This window comes from Lissotriton helveticus, chromosome 8, assembly GCF_964261635.1.
Source record: "Lissotriton helveticus chromosome 8, aLisHel1.1, whole genome shotgun sequence".
Taxonomy (NCBI): domain Eukaryota; kingdom Metazoa; phylum Chordata; class Amphibia; order Caudata; family Salamandridae; genus Lissotriton; species Lissotriton helveticus.
Window position 1 is genome coordinate 1,310,468,108 of NC_136069.1, and position 14,182 is coordinate 1,310,482,289.

Here is a 14,182-nt window from a genome sequence, read left to right on the forward strand (position 1 = left end):
AGCGCTTCCGCAGTCTCCGGAGAGAGACGTGGGAGTCTGGTATCTGTCTCATCCAGCAAATCAGACAGGGAAGCGCCCGGGCGACGGGCGGTGTAAAGGGTCACGTAATAAGCAGCAAATGTTTGTGCAAAAGCTGAAGACTGCACCTGGAGGGGCCCAGTGCTTGAGCGGACTTCAGGAATGATATGGGTGATTCTGGGATAAGACACAAGGTTATGGAGGAGCTTACCATTCTTATCCCCCCACCCATAAATGCGGGCGACTGATGAACGCCAAAGCGCCTTGGCCGATTCCATCGAAACCTGACGGATCTCCTCACGCACCACGGTTAGTTGACGGGAGGAGTCCCCTATGTCACCCCTGAGCTGGGCCACTTTGAGCTGGGCCGTTTCGAGCCACGCCGCCTCGGATTCTAACTGAGCAAGTTGGGCCGTCTGTTCTGACCGTTTCGCGTGGACCTGTCCTCTGGTCACCCCCCCGGATAACAGCCTTGCTTGCCTCCCACAGCGTCCCCGGGCGAGGGGACCGAGCCCATATTGGCAGAGAACGTAATTCCTGGCCAAGAGACTCCACCATCGCCGAGTCCTGCAAGAACCAGGCATTAAGCCGCCAAATCACTGTGGATTATTCAGAGGGTTCCCGAGACGAAGTCTATCTAACTTTAATCTCCGCCTACCTCTGGGGACACTTGGACTCTAAACATACTATACCTGATTTTGGTGTAGTATATATAGAGCCAGTTTCTTACATTGGTGGATCAGCGGTGGGATACACAACTTGCATTTGTTTGAGTACTTGGTTACCACCTGATCACACGACACAACTCTTAAATTGCCTTTAGAATTTAGATTTTTCAAATTGACAATTTTTTTCTCCAAACTACTAAAAGTCTTGTTAGGGCCGTGCTTAAGTCCCTTTAGAATTGTAGAAAATAAAAAGTTACTTTAGCTAAGAGTAGAGGGGTTAGAACTTTTTGTTAGAATGTCTCAAAAGAACCCAGCTACTAGTGAAAATAACCCTGACATACAAGACATGGTTGAGGAGCTCGACCTCGCCCCTTATCTTCACTTGTCTTTCAAGGAGATAAGGTCCTTACGTAAAAAAATATACCAATGGGCTCACCCATCTGAAAATTGTGATGACCAATCAGATGAGGAAAGGGATGAGGATGAAAGTGCTGGTAACCCACCTCCAATAATCCCTAGGGAGGAAAGGGTCCCCATCCCCATAACTCCGAGAATCAACCCCTGGGGACCTAGAGGCCACGCAGGTGGGTCAGGTTCCAGTGAGGGCATTGAAGACAGCCTCAATGAGGAGGACAGCCTTTTAGCAAGGCTGGCCAAAAAATGGATCTAGAGTCCAGACTCCTGGCTCTTTCTAGAAAAATAAATAAAGGAGATGGGTTCAGCACCCATCAATGGTGGCAGCAATCAAAATAATAAGGATAGTGAGGAATCGTATGATCCTAAAATCCCCAAAGGGATTGTCCCTAAATATGAGGAGGGTGATCATATCACCAAGTGGTTCACAGCTTTTGAAAGGGATTGTGAAGCCAGAAGGGTGAAGAAACTTTCTGGGGGGCACTCCTTTGGGGACTTTTCTCTGGTAACTGCAGAGACAGACTCCTGACACTTTCTGGGACAGATGCTGGGTCTTATGACCTCATGAAGAAAACTCTGATTGAGGGACTTGGGCTCCTAATCGATGGAGTACAGAATTAGATTTAGGGGGGCTCACATAACCCAGAACCAATCCAGGATTGATTTTTCACACTACTCAGTATGCATGACTTTAATGGAATTTACAAGCTATTTATGAAGGAACACATATTAAGTAACTGCATTGATGAGAAGTTGCATCAGTAACTGGTAGACCTAGGTCCACTTTCTCCCCAAGAGTTGGGAAAGAAGGCAGACCACTGGGTCAAACAAGGGTAACTAGGACGTCCACCACTGGGAGTGACCAGAAGAAAGGGGTTACAAAGCCTCCCCAGAGGAAAGATAGTGAACCCCTTAAAGATAAAAGTAAGGAGTCCCAGGTAACACGCCCAACAATTTGGTTCATCTTCAAGAATGCTGGGTGCGAGATGTAAGCCAAACTAGTGGACATTGACTGGGAAGCAGCATTAATGGCCACTTCCATGGGGTGAATTAAATCCCGACTGCACCTAATCCAGTATAAAATCCTCCACAGGGTTTACTATGACAGGTATAGGCTCCACACAATGGGCTGGGCATGTCTTTGATGCCAGGCAGCAAGTGACAACTTGATACACACACTTTGGGGGTGCCTTCACATTAAGGAATACTAGACTCAGTTTATAGAAGAGTTTAGCAACATCCTGGAGATCACACTCCCAACAGATCACAAATATATACTATTTGGATCGCGAACAACATAGACGCTTCACAGCCCCAACACATCTTTAGTGCCCTAGGTCTGGTTGTTGCCAAGAGGGATGTGGCCAGGCGGTGGGGAGCAGCAGAAGTACCCACTGTCCAAGAATGGAATCGACAGATGGACCTCTACATAGCAGCGGAGAAGGTCACGCATCACAGTAGGAGCTGCCCTCGCAGATTTCACAGAGTATGGGGCAGTTGGACTGATATATGGGATCAAAGGATTCTCAGCTAGCAGAGAACTCAGCACGACTTACGGGTGTGGCATGCTCAATCAACATAAATAAACGCACTCTAGACGAGGATACAATGGTGATTTAATGTGTACTGTAGAGCTTTGTCCAAACTGTACTGCCTTTTTCATATAGAATTTCCGCCGCCCAGGCAGTTGTGTATTGTGCAATTGTCCTCCATGCAAATGTTACTATTTGAATAACAACCTGGTTGTTACCAAAAATAAAATAAAAATATATTAAAAAATATATATAAAATTAGTTGATGTAGTACTTATCGCTTTGCAATTACAACGGGTTAGAAATCTATTATCTCTGCTAAGAATGAGTTTCTCTCTACTTCCTGAGTCACTTATTACAATAACGAGATGGAAAAAAACGAAAGTAAAAAAAAAAAAATGCTTGGACGGCATTCACATTAGCAACAATAATATCGTACAAAAATCACAGCAAGAAAATCAAAACAAAAACATTAATAGCAGTCTTAAAGAAACTGAAAGGGTTTGGAAAATGTGGCGATGCAAAGGGTCATTAACTTGCTTTAATAGCAGACAAGTGGTCAAATATTGGACTTGGAGGCTGCCAAACAGATACAAGATTGAAGTCTCAAAGTAACACATGTGCAAGAATATTTTTTAATACTAAATCTCACAGTAAAATACGAAACATGTAGTTTAAACAGCAGATGACTTCATTTCTATAGGATCTCTATGAACTCTATTTAACTTACCGAGTCCATAAAGCATGATTTGGAACATTCCAGAATGCAGATCTACAAAAATATGTAGACATTCCGAGCGACCACATGGCTCCAGGATTGGAATAACTAAAGTCGGAAGAGCAGTCTCAATAAATGCTGAGAAGAAAAAAACACAATCTTTATGGGTAACCGTATATAAAAAACAATCAACTCCAAGTATAAGATCACAGAGACAAACAGGGATCAAAACTTGGATAACAAAAACTAAATTAGGCCTCGAGAAATCTTCTCGCCCACTCGCTATAGCGAGTCAAATATTTTCAGGGCTAGGTATTTTTAGGGACTACTGGACTTGTTTGGCTCGAGATGGCAAAGTTCAAGTGTCTGTTCATTCAGAAAGTGAATGAGCAATAAAGAAGTCTTAAAATCTTGTTTTCATCTGGTCACATTTGCTGTGTGTTTAAAGACAAAGGTCAAATGTCACTATGTCTTCTTACAAATTTCTGCTTATTTTATCTTGGAGATTTGAGTTTACTTCTCTTTCTCTGACTGCAAAGTTCGAAGATTTTGGAAAGTCTGACAATCGTGCTGGACATGCAACATTTAAATAGCTAGTAAATGAACTGTACAAATATTTAAAATGATATTTCAGTAGTTAGGAAAGCACTTTCTCTGTAATTCTGAATTGAGATGGAAGCGATTATTTTAACAGGATCTAAACATTACATACTACTTTACTTGGTGATGGCAAATGATGAATATTTTCTGAAATCCGACATCCACACATTCTCATTTGACAGCTATATGGTTTTTTAATCAAAACAGCTTGTCAGTGGGAACGATTGTGGCCAGTTGAATGGAAAATGTCTGTCTGTAAATGACAGTGCGCTACCACATCATGCTTTAGAAGAATATTTATTAAAAGTGAGAGTTTTTTAAAATATGAACTGAGAAACATTCCTGCCTCCACCTTGATGATAATGCTATTAGTGATCTAAGAGGCAGGTCAGGGGGCTATTAGTGATCTAAGAGGGAAGTCAGGGGTCATGAGTACACCCGATATGTCGGCTAGATGTTTATTATGCATGGAGCAAACGTTTAGTCTGCTACATCAAACGAAAGATTTTTTTGTACAGTAAATATAATGAATTCACATACTTGAAGGTGCTCTCGTATGTGATAATGAAAGGAAAGGGGACTCAATGAAATAAAATAGTTGCCTATGATCACACAATCTGAAGTTTATGAAACCAGCACATGACATTTAGGTCACGTAGATTATTGAAGTCACTACACCTGCAGGTCTGGTAAGATTTTTCAGATTTTTCGAGGCCTATAAATGAAACAAGTGGCTGGACTGCCTATTCTAGAAATGAGCACCATCACTAATGGCCGCCTGCTTTAACTTCAGGTTGAGAATGAAATAATTACTTAGCAGAAATGCTACTTCTTCAGAGTTTGTAAATTTCCATGCATTAAATGTTTCCAATGTCGGATTAAGAAGATATACAAGGATTGTGTTACTTACCCTAAAAGCATCTGTTTGCTGCATGCAGTGCTGTAGATTTACATGTTTGGCATACTCCTGCCGTCTTGTGGTGGGCTTGGACTGTTGCAACTTGTTTTTCTTCAAAAAGGTATTTTGAGTCACAAGGTCTTGGTGACTTTGCCTCCGGTACTAACCACTCCACTGTTAGATTGCTTGCTCAGACCTAGGAGGCACATCACTGTGCAGACTGTGAGAGGACTGAGTGGCTTAAAAAGAGGTAATAGCTGCTAAAATGCTGCCAACCCTTTAATCATTTTGGTAGGCCTTACCAGTGACTGATTTTAGCACCGACCCCAGGAAGGGTTGGATCTGAATGCATTCATTGTAGGTGGAACTTGGTGACACCAACTGTACACCCCAAGCTGTGGAGCAGAGAGATGGACACTTGGGCGCAGGCTAAGCACTGCTGTCTGCTTGCACTCTTGATCAGCCAGTCGTCTACAAAAGGGAAGATATGTAGCCCTCCTCACCTGAGATTGATGGCAACCCCGCTAGACATTTAGTGAAGACCTTTGGGGCTGTGGTGACTCCGAAGGACAACACTTTGAACTGGTAATGCTGGAGGTTTATCAGTGAGTTGGATGGATAGGTATGTGAAAGTAGGTGTCCTTCAAAAGCCAAGATGGTGGGATTCTACATTTCATGTTCACTTCATGTAGCCCATCTTAGGGGTGAAACTAGCCTCCTGAGTAGGTATTTTTCCTACCTGTCTTGGTGCAAATGGGCCCTGGACAGGGAGTGGCATTTCCCCTGTCTGTGGGAAGCCGGGGTCACATATAAAAGGTGGCAGCGGTCCCTGGAGTCTCATGCCTTGATATGCTGATAGCTAGCCATCCTGTTTGGAGGAGGTGTCAACACCTCCATTGAAAGCAGGCATTTTTCTGACCTCAGAGAGCTTACACGTCCAGGGGGTCAGAAATATTTATGTGGTGGCAGGCTTGTCTACCTCAGTCAGCCAGCACACTAGCGCTTGGTAGGTTTTCAGGGGGCACCTTTGAGGTACCCTCTGGGTGCATGTCATAATAAATCTAGTACTGTCAACAGTACAGATTTATTAAGACCAGGTGTTTGATACCAACACAAATGGCTTCCCTGTTCACTTGTACTATCTAACAACTGGATTAGACAGCACAAGGCCATATCTGCTCATGCAGATATGTCCTCACATGTAATACAATGCACCCTTCCTTAGGGCTGTAAGGCCTGCTGTGAGGGTGACATAAAAATGTTGCATGAAGTGTCAGTGGGCATGGCACACAGGGTGTGTGTCATATTGTGTTTTCACTTCTGTCTGCACCATTTCCTGCACCCTGCAATGGTAGTTCGCATGAGTTTGGTGGTGTGTCCCTTAGGGTGGCACAATACATGCTGCAGCCCATAGGGACCCTCTTTAATACCCATGCCTAGGTACCACAAGTACCATTTACTAGGGACTTACAGGGAAGGGTTCTAAGCTCTCACTAATAGTGGCACAATTCACAGTTACCTTGTTCTTGGGAAAGAAGACTGGCAATAGGAACCTGGTTAGCAGGAACCTAGTGCACTTCAGTCAAAGTTGCATCAAATACAGGCAAAAATGGGGGTGACCCTGTCAAAAATGGGATCTTTCCTACATACAGCTCAACTGTTCCAAATCAGATTCTCTAGGTCCAACTAATCCCTATAACTGGCACCATTTCTAAGGTTCCAGCCTTGGTCTGGTGATTTTCAAACTGTACTGGAAAGTCCTAGCCAACTTACTGGGTGAAACTTAAGTCAACTTCAAAAAGTATGAGAAGAACACTCAGCTGTAACTGGAAGTCATATAGGAGTACAACAACATTGCCATACTGATTATCCAGGGTCTACGTCAACTAGAATCCAACTAAAGTTACATTTTCTCACCAACTACAACAAACACCAGATGGTCCAGGAATGGTCTGATGAGATGAATCAAATTGAGTCTGAAATAGAATTAAGCTATTAAATTAACTATTTACCCTTGGGGGTGGTCCTTTTTTCCAGCTTGGGTGACAAGATTTTCGATTTATACATATCTTTAAGCATACTGAGGTGTTTTAGCTTGCACCAAGGGCAACCAAGAATCAGAGGCATTGGCCATAAATATGGTGACAAGCTTTGGGAAACATTTAGAATCTGTCTGGCATCTCCAGCCTATTTACTGACTGGAAGGATGCATAAATCAATCCAAGTCCTCCATCATATAGTATAATATCTGCCACAAGACGCCGTGTTATAACAACCTATCATATGAATGACAGATTTATTTTGGCTTCAAAGATGCTAGCACTTGCTGGATGTTTGTCTATACTCTACGTAATTACTTTATTTATCCTATCCATGAAAACCTATTCATTTCAGAAGGGATAGTTTTTGCTGGACATCGAGATTAAAGTTTTATAAATGTGACAGCCTGTATCAGAGCTTATAACTCACTATCAACTCCTAGAGTAAGCATTCCCTGCTCGCATGAGTCATGTCCCATAATGAAGTATGGTTATCAAGTTGGATTCCATGACTTACATAAGTGATGCAGTTCAGGGTGGAAGCCTTTCTCAGTTTCCTTAGATTTTGCAAAATACCTAACTACCCATTCTATTAGTGGGTCTTCAGGCATCTCAAAGAAAGCTATGGAGCTAGGCATCTTTACCTTCAACTACACCACAGTGAAGATTAGTCTTGAGGGTACCACAGAGCAGGCTCCCGTGGTACCAGATGCTGTACAAACCTTATCTTGTTCCCTTCCACAATTGTTAAGACACACTGGTAATAAATCACTCCTGCAGATAGCTAATGAATATAAACCATCCTTGTGAGAAAGGGCCCTCTTTCTGCATGGTTGCCCCCACTTTTTGCTAAACTGCTGATGTGCTTTGACTGAGTGTGCCCTGGGCTACTGCCAATCAGGTACCCAGGGCCCATGTTCTTTCCCTAAAACTGCATTGAAAACCAAAACCCAATTGGCATCTCTAGCCACAGGTCAGCCCTGGTATATGGTACCACGGGTGTACCCAGGTCAATGTGACCAGGGGAGACCTCTAAGGGCTGCAGCACTTATTGTGCCACCCTTAGAGGCCCTGTACCTTTACACACACACACTGCCTTTGCAGGCTGCGTGTGTTGCTGCAGAACAAAGTGAAGAGTCGACATGGCACACATCCCGTTGTGCCATGCCTACAACCCACTGCCCTGGCATAGATCAGTCCCCCCTCTAGCTGTGTGCACTGTACCAGTGGTGAGGGTACAGGTGCATGAGCCCTGTACCCCTAGTGTCTAAGTCCATTCTTAGAAATTGTACGTGCAGTGCTGCCAATAAGAGCATATGGTGCTGGGAGTTTGTCATTACGAACTTCACAGCACCATAATGGCTCCACTGAAAAAAACTGAAGTTTGGTCTCAAACATCTCAGCACATTAAACCCACACTGATGCCGGTGTTGGATTTAATGAAAAATGCACAAATATGGCATCTTAGAGATGCCCCCTGAAAAACGACCTACCACTAGTATCCAGGCTGAGTGGCTGCTTTCTGTTGCCACCACCAGACATGTTTCAGGACCCCTGGTTCGAGAGCCTGCTGCACACGGGGGCCTGAAAAAATGCACATCCCAGGACGAGGTGCCAAGCCTCCTACCCCAGGATGGGCTGGGTCCACAAAGAGGATGCCTCAAAGCCTTCCCGCCTTTGTGATCTACCCCAGGCCACTTGCTTCTTTCAGCAACTGGTCCCCACTAGTTCTGACCCCCACTTTGGATGGGAGAACCGGAGGGAAAAACACATGAGGAAGAGAAGTGCGCTCACCTCTGCCAACTCTACCCCTCAGGTGGGGGAAGCAAGGTGAAGCACAAGTCTCCGTCCCAGTCATCTTGCAGATGGGGCACCCAGCCAACCAGAGTGAGGCATGTGGCCCCCTCCCACTGGAGGGAGGCATAACAGGGGTTCTACCCACCCCAAGGAAGGGACTCATTGGTCCCAACCTTTACTTACCTGTAACACCCCTAAATCTAGTATTTGGGGGACACCCGAACCTTCCTCAGACAAGAAACTACAAGAAGAAAAGAAGGAGGAGGAGGACCGAACAGCTGTGCCGAAGCTAACAAGAAGAAGACGCCCACTGACTTAGCCCCAGCCCTACGGTCCAGTCACCACCTAAAACCTGCAGAAGTGAAATTCCAGTGTGTCCTGCAGCCAGCAGCCTCAAGAACTCAGATGACGTGCCCTGCCTTAAAAAAAAAAAAAGACTGTCTCCCGTGAACACCGGATTTGTTCATCAACAGACTCTAGGTCCACCAAAGTCTGCGAGTCTGCACCACTCTGCACCAGACACCTGCGGCCCGAGTCAGATTGGCCCAACACCAAGAGGAGATCTCCCGGGCAATCCCGCCCAGTGATCTGGTGACCACTGACCTGCCTCAAGCCTCCAGCTGACGCCTGCAGCCTAAAAACGGAAGGCCCCCCCAACCGCGATAACGAGCTGGTAAGAAAATTCGACCCTAAAAGGCACCCCTGCACCCGACGGCCCAGGGCCCTCGGTGGCCCAACCGATGGTGCCTAACCAACATCCAGCATCCCAACTTACCCCTCCAAGTGGTGGTCGCATTCAGAAGACCTTCGCCCCCGAGCCTGCAGTGTGTTTGCAAACCGGAGGCTCCCCCATTGAAAGCTACAGGGCGCCCGACGCCAAAACAGCTCTCTGCACCCGGCTGCCCCAGTACCGCTGATGGCGCACCTATTGTGCTCCCACAAGCCAGTGGCCTGCTCACAAGCAGCCACCAACCGGAGGCTCCCTATCCCTATTGGATAACATTGGGCCTCAGCACTCTGCAACCCGCCACCCTAGTGCCGCTGAGGGTGTAACAAGAGTTCATCCTTGACCCTGGTGGACCCCCGAGTCTAACCCCAGAACACCAACTCCCACAACCGAAAACTTACCTTTGTACCGATAACTTTATTTTTCTCATTAGGCTAACATGGACTGTTTTTCCATGAAACCATTTTAAGTGTTGAGTTGGAAAATCTATAACGGTCTTTAAAACTAACTAAATTACAAAAACGCTTTTACTTACCTGTTTACAGGAAATGTCCCAGTGCAATATCCAGGTATACTACATTGTGTCAGAAAAGTAATCTGCAATGTAATCTATTTCGACTTTCTATTGAAAAGCCAATTCAACGTATATATACAATATTTCAAAGCATTGCATTACTAGTAATCCTACTGTAATCAAATCAAAGGGCATATACAATTGCAATTCAAACTGCTTAGAAACTGCATTACTAGTGTAAAGTATTTATTGCTTACATGTGCCAGGCTTGCTAGGTTCAACGAACGAAAATGCTACTTACCAGTATGCATCTGTTCTTGGCATGTAGAGCTGCAGAGTTACACACTGTGCATAGATCACCACCTAGTGTTGAGCCCGGATGTTTGCAGCTTGTTTTTGTCCTGAAAAGTTCTTTGGAAGTCACGAGATAGGTGACTCCTCCTCAGGACCATACTGCGCATGGACATCGGCTCCATCCTCAGATTGCTTTTCACCATTAGGGAAATGATGGAGCTTTGTAAGAAAAGAAAGGATGTCTGTGTAAGCTGTATCTAATTAAGATAATACTGGAACAGACAAGGGTAGCCGGGGAGGAGGGTGGGCGTGTGTAACTCTGTAGCTCTACATGCCAAGAACAGATGCATACTGGTAAGTAGCATTTTTCGTTCGAGGCATATGAACTGCAGGTTACACACTGTGCATAGATTGTATAGCAGTACCCACCTTTAGTGGCAACCACCCCTATCTGTTGCAGTAGTTTGAAATAATGTTTTGAGAACAGCCTGGCCCACATTAGCTTGTTGCTTGGTTTGCACATCTACACAATAGTGTTTTGTGAATGTGTGCGGTGTAGACCATATGTAGCTCCTCTGCAGATTTCATCTAGGGGAAATGTTCCCTAAAAATACCATTGAAGCTCCTATTTTTCTTTTAGAATGGGCTTTAGGAGGAACAGATAACGTACGTTTAGCTTTCTGGTAACAAATTTGTATGCATTTGACAATCCATCTAGCTATCCCAGATTTTGATATGGGATTACCTTTGTGTGGTGGTGAGAAAGACACAAAAAGTTGTTTGGTTTTACGAAAAGGTTGTGTTCTCTCAATGTAGTATAGCAACGCTCTTTTGACATCTAGGGTATGAAGAGCTCTTTTTGCTATGGTTTGTGGCTGCGAGAAGAAAACTGGCAGTTCCTCAGATTGATTGAGGTGGAAGGGAGAAATGACCTTGGGTAGGAATTTTGGATAAGTACGGAGAACGACCTTATTATGATGCATTTGCAAGAAAGGTTCTTGAGGGGAGGAGCCAAGATGGCGATCGAGATGGCTGCGTAACCGCTCGGCTCTGTGAGCCTCCTCACCCCGCGCATACATCCTGGCACACTTATCCTGAGCTGCAACGGCATCTACATGTAGGCGAAGAGTCACTTTCACTTACCTCTTGCTTCTGAGGCTTCCGCTTGCTGCGGTCCCGTTGGAGTGTCCCCGACAGTTTTGAGGCCCTCGCGGAGCCGGGTCCGGGGTCTCGATTGCGGAGAGTGGCCGGCCGCGAGTGCAACAACAGCCGCCTCTGGTGGTGGTGAGGACTTGGCCGGAGGAAACTGTAGACCTGATTGCCGATGGCGATAGTGCCGACCCAGCCCGACTGGCGGAGAACCGTGTGGGGAGTGTGATGCCGCTGGGTCGAGGGAGGTACATGATTATTAGCCCCCCATTCCGGTGTTGTACCCGGGCCCACCACTGCCTTTCCCCTGAGTCTGCGTGCTGCCCCCAGGGTGCGGCGGAGTTTTTAGCCTTTTGGTGACTCTCCGCAGAGAAACTGCCCTGGCCTGTGAGATTCCGCCGAGAAACCTGCCTTGGCCTGTGAGATTCCCGTTGTGACTCCTGTTCATCCCTGATGTGAGACCCGGTCCCGCGGTGAGGTGGTGAGGGACGAGGCCGGAGCAGCTAGGATGGCGGGGAGCACCCTCGTGCGCACGCCTCACCCGGGCAGAGAAACCGTTTTGCGTGAGAGTCCTGGGGTCTGGCGACTTGAGAGAGAGCCCACGTTCAGAGATGTTTTGGCTGCATTAACAACTCTGCATGAGACCGTGATCCGGGTCGCCCGGGAATTGGGACGGAGGATGGCCGCCATTGTCGTCCCGCCGCCTCACGTGGGTGGGGATGAATCACAAGGAAGCGCCGATGTGCCCGCCTTTGCGTCAGTGTTGGACGTTCCAGCTGCGCCTCTGTTTGTGGAAACGCCGATGGACCCGGTCCGTTCCATCGCTCTGGATTGCTTCGTTGTGTTTGGGAGTGACTCGTCGGGGACTTCATGTGTACAGCGGCGGAAGAAACAACATCGATCCATAGTTTGGGTCGCCCCGGCGGCGCTTCAACAATTGTCGGATTGTGTGTCCTTTTCCTCCTGGCCGGTGAGACTGTGTTCGGCCTGGGGGATGTTTCCGGCATCAGTGCTGCCACACGCGGAGTTCCGCCGTGCGTACTTGACTGGGAGTTGGGGGCTACGGTCCCATGGAGTATTGGCGCCTCTCGGACTGCCCGTTTCGGTTGGACCAGCCACACTGTACTGTATGCCGATTGATGAATGGCCGTATGTGGGCACTATTGATAGAGGAGGCCAGGGATGATATCGTCTGGGATATGATGGAACACATTGTTGGCTGACGGTGTTTTGGAGGGACACTCCACGGGGATGTTACCGATTGACTGTATGATTCTTGCTTACTGTGGCTCTCCTGACTTTGCTTCTGATGTATATTATGCGCGATAGGGGAGGGGGGGGCCGGGTGCTCTGCTCGATGGCCCTTCTCCGTAATTTTTTCCTTCCTTTTTTCTTCCTCTTTCTTCTATATTTCGGGTCTCTTTTAGGGCGATAGGCACGCTGCTGGGGGGGGGGTAGGCCGTAGCCTTCTGCAGGGGTGCAGGGTGGGGGGTAGGGGGGATGCGGGTTGTTTCTTTGCCCTTCTTTGTCTCTATGGCCCTTTGCTTCCTCTTTTCTGGGTGTCGTCGTCTTCATGTTTCCTACAATCTGTTATGTTTTTTAAGGGTTTGGGTGCTGATTCGCCATGATGTGTAGGTATTGTTTACTTTAATCCTGACTCGTATGCCTTGCCCCCGTGTCCTTACGTGTATTCGCACTCATTCCGGGGTTCTGTTTCATGTTGCTATTGTGGGATCATGTGTGACTGTCTGGCACTTCTTCTGCTGTTTTTTCAGTTTTATTTTCTTCATTGTAAAATTGACCTTCTAAAATCCTGTATTTTGCGCTGTACGCTCAAATACGAGTCATATCCTGGATATTTGCCTGCCCCGGCTTATCGACCACTGTTTCTTTTATATTGCTCTGCTTACCTTATGACTTGCTTAGCGGCCGGCCGGGATGGTTGTAGGCCCATGCTTGTATTGAAGTGAAGGGATAATAAAGGTCTTTAAAAAAAAAAAAAAAAAGGTTCTTGAATGGTTAGTGCTTGTAGTTCACTAACTCTCCGTAGAGAAGTAATAGCTACTAGGAACGCAACCTTCCATGTTAAAAATTGTAGTTCACATTTATGTAAAGGTTCGAAGGGAGGTCCCATTATCCGTGTGAGAACAATGTTCAAATTCCACACTGGTGAAGGTGGTACTCTGCGAGGTATTATTCTCTTAAGGCCTTCCATAAAGGCTTTAACACCTTGCATGCTCATGACGAGCTCAGCTCAGCATGCACAGTTGGGGAATATGCCTCGCACAGAAGGGGTTAATAGCAGGCACTCTGAACAGAGATAGATGCTGTCTGTTTTGAAGATATGCTGCTATGGCTGCAAGATGTAGTCTAATAGACGTGTAGGCTAAGTTACATCTTTGGAGGTGCAGTAAGTATCCTATGATGTGTTGAATAGACATGTCTAGGGGATTAATATTGTTGTTGGGACAATATATTACAAAGCGTTTCCATTTAGCTGCACAGAATGCTCTAGTGGTTGGACGTCTAGCTTCTTTTATAACATTCATGCAGTCTGGAGGAAGGTTAAGATATCCAAATTCTAGGATTTCAGGAGCCAGATCGCAAGGTTGAGCTGAGCTGGGTCCGGGTGCCTGATCTCTCCACAGTTCTGTGTTAAAAGGTGTGGAGACAGGTATAGTTTTTGGTGCTGCACTACAGACAGTTGTAGCAGTGTGGTGTACCACGGCTGTCTGGCCCACGTTGGAGCAACTAGGATGAGAGTCAGAGAATGCTGCTGTAGTTTGCTTACTACTAGAGGCATGAGTGGAAGAG

General features: G+C 46.3%; 1 protein-coding gene across 2 annotated transcripts in view; it reads right to left on the reverse strand.

Moving 5' to 3' along the window:
- The window catches only part of MED14 (mediator complex subunit 14), a 941,548-nt gene that overhangs the window by 702,677 nt on the left and 224,689 nt on the right, over positions 1–14,182 (reverse strand). For both annotated transcript variants that reach the window (XM_078658290.1, XM_078658289.1), the window contains exon 11: positions 3,363–3,488. In XM_078658290.1, the coding sequence (XP_078514416.1) occupies positions 3,363–3,488 (126 nt within the window). The remainder of the gene's footprint in view (positions 1–3,362; positions 3,489–14,182) is intronic.